The sequence below is a fragment of the Copidosoma floridanum genome, unplaced genomic scaffold, assembly GCF_036245765.1.
Source record: "Copidosoma floridanum isolate Cflo_tuat_1 unplaced genomic scaffold, Cflo_Japanese_pri ptg000005l, whole genome shotgun sequence".
Taxonomy (NCBI): Eukaryota; Metazoa; Arthropoda; class Insecta; order Hymenoptera; family Encyrtidae; genus Copidosoma; species Copidosoma floridanum.
The window spans coordinates 9,082,293-9,092,133 of NW_028321882.1; the positions used below are offsets into that span (position 1 = coordinate 9,082,293).

The 9,841-nt window shown below is 37.7% G+C and overlaps 3 protein-coding genes across 3 annotated transcripts; all 3 read left to right on the forward strand.

Annotated features, from left to right (window-relative positions):
• Positions 1-6,552: 6,552 nt before the first annotated feature.
• LOC149375676 (uncharacterized) lies at positions 6,553-7,554 on the forward strand. Its single transcript, XM_089598093.1, has one exon. The coding sequence runs from the start codon at positions 6,553-6,555 to the stop codon at positions 7,552-7,554; it is 1,002 nt and encodes a 333-aa protein (XP_089454219.1).
• Positions 7,555-7,563: 9 nt separating this feature from the next.
• On the forward strand, positions 7,564-8,025 carry LOC149375677 (uncharacterized). The gene has a single exon (XM_089598094.1). The coding sequence runs from the start codon at positions 7,564-7,566 to the stop codon at positions 8,023-8,025; it is 462 nt and encodes a 153-aa protein (XP_089454220.1).
• A 188-nt stretch (positions 8,026-8,213) lies between these two features.
• LOC149375678 (uncharacterized) lies at positions 8,214-9,056 on the forward strand. The gene has a single exon (XM_089598095.1). It carries the CDS (start codon positions 8,214-8,216, stop codon positions 9,054-9,056), a length of 843 nt encoding a protein of 280 aa, XP_089454221.1.
• The last annotated feature ends 785 nt before the right edge of the window (positions 9,057-9,841 follow it).

Genomic DNA, 9,841 nt, shown 5'->3' on the forward strand with positions numbered 1-9,841 from the left:
ACTCACAAAGTAATTTGTTATTCATACTCGACATATTCAAGCTATGTAACCTCAAATGAACTGTTCATGAACTTTCTCTGCACTTTTTTTCTCATTTCGAATGTTAGAAATGTGAGGGCTGTAAAAAAACTAGTTTTAGACTTAAGACGAACGTATCATTAAGAGGTTACACAATTACTAAAGTAAGTAGTACGAATTAAGCACTAATATAATATGTATTCTTTTTTTTGACACTAACTTAATTCTAATACACTCCTGTATATAGAATGTATACGGTAACAGAGATAATATAGTAATTAATTATTTTAATTGAAGTGTTTTATTGTAATTTTAACTTCCTTTTAAACATTGATAATCAAATTCCCCTAACTTAATGCATGTTATCAACAAATCACGTCTACGAATACCTATACAATACATTACTTACATTTTTACATTGATACATTTAATGAACGAACAAAGCAGAAAATTTGAATTTCTAATTGCTACTCAATAAAATAATTGATGTTTTTTTTTTATTCATTGCAGTTGTAGTTACCTCCTTAACCTTACTTTGGACTTGTTGACTTTTACTATAATCAATCTTAAAGAGAAATTATTGTTGATAGACAAACATTTGTTAACTTTTCATACTTTATGATGTTAATCACATCATTTAAATATCTTACTATAACATGTAGCTTACATGAGATACGTTACTTATGATTTTGGAACTTTAATCATGAGTTCTTAGTCACAAATAAACTTATTTCTAATATTCATGGCATGAAATAATCTTTAAAGAATATACTTTATAAACACTCGTGAAGACACATCAATTTAAAAATTTTTTTTTTATTACGCACTTTAAAGCAATTTTATTAAAAAATCTGTTTGTTGGATCACTCTTTAATTAATTTTTTTTTTTTTTTTTCCAGTGTGCTGTTTTCACCACCTGTTTGGGCCCATGACAACGGTATGGCTAATAATGGATTTTGTAAACGTAGGCCATGCACCACTCATAGCATCTAGAAAAAATAGTTATTTATGATGCTATGAACAAGCGATTGACAGTCCATTTTAGCTTCACGCCTTATCATTACCATTTTTTGTAATTTTTCATTTTCAAAAAAAGACGTGCACTATAATTAAAACTTTCAAATAGTGTGCTAACAAAAGTTTCCTGCAATATTTTGCAAAAAAGCATCCATGTCACGATAAAATGAAACTTGACTTACCAAGTAACTGCTCATATATTTATATTTCTTACTAAAGCATTTTTTTTTGCTCTGGTCCAAGAATATTTTTAGTAAACAAGCTTATCATTAAAAACATGTCTGAATTCATTTCAAGTTAAGTCATTTTCACTATTGCCATCAAGCTTAATGATCATTTGGTTCTGTAAAATAAGGTGTGTATAAAGAATGAAGGATAAATTTTGCGTATTGTTTATTCATCGTAATATACAATTCTTACAAATTCAACTTCTGCCTAAATATTATCTTTAAGTAAGTGGCTTAGATGATCAGGTTCTCTGACTGTTTGTACTGGTAGCTTAGGCAAAATAGATTTCGTTTCATTAGCTGGTAACTAGTCTCTTGATAACACTATATTACTCATCGTAACCAAAACAGTATTCAATTTTCTCTTAATGTTTTTTTAGTTAATATCGTTGAAATGCTTTTTTGCTTAGATACACTGAAAGTATATTAAAACTAAAAGCTTTTATCAAAGTCCCTTGTTATAATACATTACTAAGTTCAATTCCACACAAAAAAAAAAACTTTACGTGTCTTATTTTATACTTTAACTTAATAAAATTTTGGTCCATGCCATAAGCTTTTGCTTTAAAGAAACAGTTCAGCTCAAATTCCATGCAACCCGTTTGCGAAGTAAAAGCGAAAAGTTACATCTAATGATTATGAAAGAGTGTCTTTTGATTGACCTACTCAACATGTGCCGATTCATACATAGGTTTTATTAGTGCCGTTCGAAGTAAAAATTAATTTCTGAACTCAAGAATTGTAAAACTATGAGAATAGTTGCGTTTGCCTTTTCACTTTGGAAGCCCTATGAAAATTTCAAGTAATTGAACACATTTCTTTTTGAAAAAACTTACGTTTCACATAATGCACACTTGAACACTCTTTTATCATCACAATCATAAGATGAATTTCTTTGTATGGAAAAATCGATAAAGAAGAAATATTATATGATATACTAAATGCGTGTACTTTGAATTCAATCGTTTTAACACAACACACTCATATATAAATATACGTATGAATAGTACTAGTAATATTTAGTATGCTTTTGGTTGAATGTACGTTAAAACAACCGAATAAATTGTAGATAGTACTTACATCTTTAACACCTTGAATTTTATTAAGAAAATCTTTTTTTATAAATATCAGGTGGTTGGTGTTCAGAGCGCAACATATGTTTCCCCACAAATAGAGTTAAATCAATATTTCTTTTATTTCTAAGGCTGTAAAATTAAAAAAAAAACTTGGACCAAAGAAGAAATTTTGGCTAATTTGTTAACAAAAATTTTTCAAACAATACTTGACCACATTTTGGTCTAGCAATATGCACTTCTAGGTAGGTTAAATGGCACATTTTAAGCAAGATGGCATAAAAATTTAATCAAAACTATTCTGCCCAATAAATGTCTGATCTGCCCCATACTATTAGGTCTATGCACGTTATTAGATTATTCAGTTACTACATCGTTCCTGCCATTCTTCATTGAACTGACACTTGAGCCTGTATAACTGTATTTGCTCCACGTTACACCTTTAACATAAGATCCAAGAGACGCATTATTTAAAATGCGATATGCATTTTTTATATAACAATTATAAAAAACTACATTCTGTACTTTGGTGAAATTTAGATTATTCTTAATTATCTCCGTTTGCAGTTTATACTTTTACATTAAATACTATTTTCGGCGTTTTTTTCCTTATCTACTTTTTCGTTGTTATTTTTAGATACAGGAATATCGTAACCAAAAAAAAAAAAAAATTGCAAAATAAGAATAACTTGTAATTACAAGAACGTAAAGGAATTAAAAAACTATCTTTTTAAATTTGCTGACTTGAAATGAAATAATTAACTTTTGTATGCAGACTACACATTATTTATTTTGTTCATAACATTTAAGGATCATTTTTAACAAAGCATAGATTGGCTCTTTTGGTTTTAACACTCGAAATGTCTAATGTATATTTATTCCATGTATTACAAAAGAAACTCGCCAATCAAACCACTCTTGATGTATGTTTAGAGCATTTTTAACCCATATTATATTACGATGTATACTGGCACTTTCTGCTTATGTCCTTCTAATGTTCTTTATGTAACAATAGTAATACGTAGTATTCATTTTCATGCATAAATAAGCAGGCTTTAGTCCTTATTTTATACGCAGAAAATATTTTTATATCTGATAACTTATTTACTTTACTGTCATTAAAAAAAATTAAACCTGTAGGATAGTTCTTCAGTTTCTTCTTTCCTACACTGGAAAAAAGTTGGTCGCCCTGTGCCACCGAATACAGTCACGCCATGCACTCACTTTCTTGGTCACGCTGCATGCCTGTTTTGGGCGCGCGGCGCACCCAAAGTACCTGGCGCGCGATTATGGTTGCATTTTTTCTACCTATACCTTTAATAATCACAATACTTTCACCATTTGAAACACAGCAGTTACCCAGCGCTTAATAGATCAATGTAAAATTCTTGTACACTTATTTTTTGTGAAAATTATAATATCCAAGTGGTAAAATTTTATTGATACGTCCTGGCAACTTCAGTACATTTGTGTCATTGCTAATTTTTTTTTTTTAGCTGCAATTTTTTAGCTATCCTTTGATAAATTTGTTGCAAATGATTTTCGTTTATTTTTACTATTTTTTTACCAAAATTGCATGTAGTTTTTCAATTCTAAAGAACTTATGTTGTCTAAGGGCCCATACATATCTGCATCGTTAGATACGTAGACATCGTGGACATTATATGTCATAAAATCCTTCCCATAATCATTTTTAAATTGACGTACAAAGTATTTTAATGGATCTGAAGCGTACATCTTGCATTTCTTACAATAATGTAAGTAACATAAAAGCCTAATAACGAAGCTTAAACAATTACAATGCAACAATTAATCGTTAGATAAAATACTATTAGGAACAAGAGGCCCTACATACATCAAAAAAATTTGTAAACTATTGGCCTTTCGTCTTTTAAAAGTTTCTAGAGATTCAATTTTTTGATTAAACACCAAAGGTTTGTACTTCTCTAGATCACATAGTTTTTCCATCAAATATTCAGTGTCTTGAAATGATTATCGAGGTGAGTACTTGAGCCATAAAGTAATCATTGTCTTTGTAATGGCTAAGCAGATGAAATGTTGGTAATCAAGAGAAAACTTTTTTATCATATCTATTAACAACGGTTCAAAAGAAAGTGTTTTAATATGATGTACCAAATGTTTCATCAATTCTCAAGATAGCATTTTCAGTAAGGAAAACTATTTAACCTAAATAGCTTTTTTCTTCGGAACATTTGTTATACCCAAAATAGTCTTTTAGCTGCTTAGTGCTGGTACAAAAACTTTGGGCCAAAGAATCACGTACAAAACATTTAAAAAAAACCTTATGAGCTGTATCATTACAAAAAACATTGTTAATTTAATTACAAATACTCTATTCAAAATAGCGTTTTATGTTCTGTGACAGATTTTGATTTAGCAGATCCACGTAAAATTCCTGTACAAAAGGATCAGTACTATGATTATTAACGATTTGTCCTTGTATGGGCAAGAGGCATCTATTAGTTGATCTTATCTTTGGCAACCCATCAATAATTATGTCAATAACAGTGTTATTATCATTTTTTTTATTTTTAATACATCTATTAAATTTTTTTTTCGTGAAAGTAGTCTCAGGATCCACAATTAACCACAATAGTTTGTCTTGATGTTTTAAGTAGTGAACGACAATTGGATGATAGTTCAGAACGACCTTTTTGCTAAAGAATTTTTGGTAAGGTAAAGGCACTAGTTACTGGCCGCGACCAGTACCTGGCCACTTTAAAAATAATTTTAAAAAAGTGGTGGCCTAGTACTAGAGCACTTGTACATAAAATGTGTACATAACCTCACTTCTGCGAGCACTAGTAGCCGACCACCTAGATTTATGTACATTAAGCATGGGGTGGCCAGTTACTGGCTCTTAAATTTGGGCCACTAAAGCAACCTTTTTTTTTCAGTGGCCATGTACTAAAGCATCTGACATACTCAGATTATCAAAAATTATTATTGTCTACGGTCGGATATACGACTTATATTTATCGTATAGTTTAAAATACATTCATAGCTTTCAAATGATACCTAACAGAAGTTGAAGTTTAAAAAGATGTTTAAAATATATGATGTTATTTTGATAACAGCTACTAGTACTTTAGGCCAGTAACTAGTACCTTTACCTTAGTTTAGTCACCGAGCAACGCATTACAGTTCCACAGTCTATGTGCCACTCTCTCAAAGCTTTTCGTGGAATATTTTTGACATCTTTAGTGTTTGTTGATCTACATCCAATGTTATTACCCTCGTATTTTCCTTGTAACTAATATACGTCTAAAGAATTATAACCTCCATCTGTAAAATTATTATGTAAATTTTTTTAAATTTAGGTTAGTAGAAATTCATTATGTGTTGACTTATTATTAAATATACATTTATTTTCTACTTTAGGGATAAGAGTTGGTTAGAAAGCACTTTTGTTCGTTGCAACGGTATTTAGAGGAATATCAGGGGCATTATTCTCACATTTGTCAGTATCTAACGCAGTTTCTAATGTAAATGTTGTTTCTTTTTAAGTATTAACTTCTAAAATAATTGATGAATTTTTTTTATTCACCAATAACATTGGTTATCGATTCACTGTTGTAAATACACTTATACTTATAGTGACATTCATACTCTCTGCCAGTCACTCATAGTTATGTAAATCATCCCTTCAATAGTATCATGTCTATTTCAGTAACTTCTTAATTTTGTCTTTTTTTTGTTTTTACGATAACTCTTTTAATGGCTATAATGTTCTATCTGCAATATATTTATGACAGTAGATTTCTTCGCTATTCATTGACAGCACAGTAAATGAAATAGTATACTACGCACTAAGACAGCGAAGTATGACATTTCTTCTAAAGCTGTTGCGGATAGAGACATGTAAATAGCAAGGACTAGCGTGAGCGAGCACTAGAAACGAGTGCTCATGTGTCATGCGTCACCTGCGTGGAACAAACTGAAGGGCTCGAAGCTTTAGTCCGTGAATATTTTAAAATCGAAAGCATGGGAGTGCGCGAAGTTGAACGCGTCGATCCCACACACTGGCCTACTGTGGAGGAGTAATACTGCCCCAACCCTTAACAGTCGCGCTACAGCCTTGAAGCGACTGCATAGCATCGAGAGGCGATTAGACCGCGACCAAGAGTACGCTCGCTTGTATTATCCTGAAATGGAGTGACTCATTGCACAGGGCTGTGGTATCTTCCCCATTTTAGATGGTAAACGCAGCTAAGCCGGGCAAAATTCGGATAGTTTTTGACGCCACAGCCGCAATGAAAGGCGTGAGTCTTAATGATCAGTTAGATGCAGGCCCCAACCTCCTGCAGTCGCTTCCCAGAGTGTTACTGAGATTTCGGCAATATGCGGTCGCGTGTAAGTCAGACATACGCGATATGTTCATGCGGGTATACATTTGGCCCGAGGATAGGAGTGCGTTGAGATTTTTGTGGAGAGGAGCATTGCAAGGTAAGAACCCTCACTCTTACGAAATGACTCGATTAGTGTTTGGCACTAAGTCATCTCCGTGTAGCGCACACTTCGTGAAAGACACAAACGCGCAGCGCTTCGAGACGAGCAAGCCAGAGGTGGCGAGTAGCATTATAAAAAACTCTTACAATGACGACTTCCTCGTGAGTAGACCGAGTGTAGAACAACTAGAAGCGCTTGTCGAGGACGTAGTGGGAATTAACCAGCAAGCTAATTTTAAAATGCACGGCTGGGCATGCAACAGGGTGATGAGGATAGGTGGGCCGCTGGGAACAACGTCGGCGCAACAGGAGCGAGCCATCGTATTGTGCAATAAAGCCGCGGAACGCGTACTCGGTATGTACTGGGAGCCGAAAGCAGACACGTTAGGGTTTAACGTAGGACTGACACATGTTCCTGCAAGTATTCTACAGGGATGTGTCCGACCTACGAAACGCGAATATCTTCGTTTTATGATGTTGGTGTACGACCCACTCGGTCTGCTTGGACCGTACACCATTAGTTCAAAATTAATCCTGCAAGCAATCTGGCGTAGTGGGACAGGATGGGATGAACCCCTTCGCGACGAAGAGGATGAGGCGTGGCGTGAGTGGCTAGACACGGTGAAAAAGTTAAACTCTTTGCGCGTATCAAGGTGTATAACCCCCAAGGGGCGAGATATTAAAGAAGCGCAGATACACGTGTTCTGCGACGCTAGCACGCGCGCTTTCGCGGCATGTGCTTATCTCTGATGCGAGACGATGAGAGGATGCATAAGTGTTACATTATTTATGGCAAAGTCCCGCGTCGCGCCGGACAAACCACATTCAGTGCCAAAGTTAGAGTTGCAGGCCGCAGTGCTGGCGTCACGGCTCTTAAACACTGTGAGTTCCGAGATAGAAATTCCCTATTCTTGTGCGTACCTCTGGTCCGACTCGCCTACGGTGCTGCACTGGATCCAGAGGGATCCACGGGTTAGACAGGCTTTCGTGGCTCATTGTTTAGGCGAAATCTCCGAAAGAACCGCCAACGCGAAGTGGAAGTGGGTACCTACTAGGGAAAACCCGGCAGACGCAGTTACGCGCGGGAAGCAGTTAAGTGAGAGCAAAGAGAAGCGATGGTTCCGAGGACCCGACTTTTTGGTACTACCTGAAACTCAGTGGCCGACCGCGCGAGAATTGACGCATAAAGAAAGGGAGGTATTAGAAGGGGCAGAGCGATGACCGGAGAGAGTTGCGCTAGTGGTAGGTAGTTTGAATTATGTGCCTTTTGTAGCTTGCGTTTTTGGCTGGGAGGGGCATTTACTCGCGACGCAAAGAGTGTGTAGGGCGTACATGCATTGGAAACAATTAAAGGCAGTGCGCGTAGCTTGAAACAAAGGACAAGAGCTATTGCAGCAAAGCAATCTCAGATGGAAAATCAAGATCTAGCGCGACAGTTAGACGAGGAGTACGTCCTACGAGCAGCACAAGGAGATAGTTTCGCACGGGAACGTCAGGCGCTTACAAAGGGGCAAAAGATTCCAGCTGGAAGTAAATTAATCCCATTTTTGCCGTTTTTAGATGACCGTGGTTTAATTAGAATCAAGGGTCGTGTGACTTGCGTGGCGGGCGCCGAGTTTAATCATACTCGAATAGTGTTGGATGGAAAGCAGAATACCGTTAGGACTATCGTGCGGAAGCTGCATTGCCACTGGCAACATGGTCATCACGAAACAGTCGTGAACGAGCTGTTGCAACGGTACGTCGTCTTCGGAGCAAGGCCCGCGCTGAGAGCCGTCTGCAACCAGTGTTTGATTTGCAAGGTGCGACGTGGTCGTCCACAGCTGCCACTAATGGCTGCTTTGCCTGAAGGAAGGCTGGCGTATCAGCAGCGCCCGTTCACTCACTGTGGGGTGAATTATTTTGGTCCCATGTTGGTAAAGATAGGACGCAGCCACATCAAACGCTGGGGAGTCCTTTTCACGTGTTTGACGACACGAGCGGTGCACTTGGAAATTGCGTGCAGTTTAGCCACAAGCTCGATGATTATGGCGTTACAGCAAATGGCAGCGCGGCGAGGCTGTCCGGCAGTGATTTATAGCAACAACGGGACCAACTTCCGTGGCGCGTGCACGGAGCTTCAGACGGAAGTAGCTCGCTTAGACAGACAGCGACAAAAGAAGTATGCGTTAAAAACGGCATACGCTGGGTCTTCAACCCACCCGAAGCGCCCCATATGGGCGGCTCCTGGGAAAGATTGGTTAGATCGGTGAAAGTTGCGCTTCACGCGACGCTTAAGGACGAGGTGCCTTCCGAGGAAGTTCTGTGCATGGTGCTCGCTGAAGTGGAACATGTAGTGAACTCGCGCCCTCTTACGCACGTGTCAGTGCATCCCGGGGACGAGGAAGCGCTTACTCCCAATCACTTCCTCATAAAAACAGCGAGCGGTTCGGTAAATTTGGCCGCCTATAGTTTACCTCATCAATGTACGCGTAAGGATTGGAAGTACGCGCGTGCCCTCGCAGACTTATACTGGCAGCGGTGGCTGCGTGAATACGCACACACCTTGTAAGCACAGCCAAAATGGCAAAATGTAACTGATACGGTCGCATGTGGCGACTTAGTGATGATTATCAATGAACAAGTGCCAAGAAATACGTAGCGAAAAGGCACCGTTGTCGAGATTCACCCCGGTAAGGATGGCACTGTGCGTGCGGCAAAGGTTTGGTCGAATGGAAGCGAGTATGTTCGCGCGACGCATAAACTCATTGTACTATTTCTAGAGAAAGTACAAGCAGGTGCGACTGCTTGTACGGTGGGGAGTGTTGCGCCGCTGTTCTGATGTGAGGAGTGGGAGATGCAGGCATGTGTCTGGTCCGATACGAAAAGAACTTAGTTTGTGACCACTGGATGTTCTGGTGTATTTTATTTACTATAGGTAAGCGACTGATTAGGACCGTTCGAGTGACCGTATGAGGTCGGTAATTATTTCACGGTGGCGGAGACACGGAGATCAGGGGCGGAGCTGTATCTCCGCTTGCCTTCACGCCCAAATTTG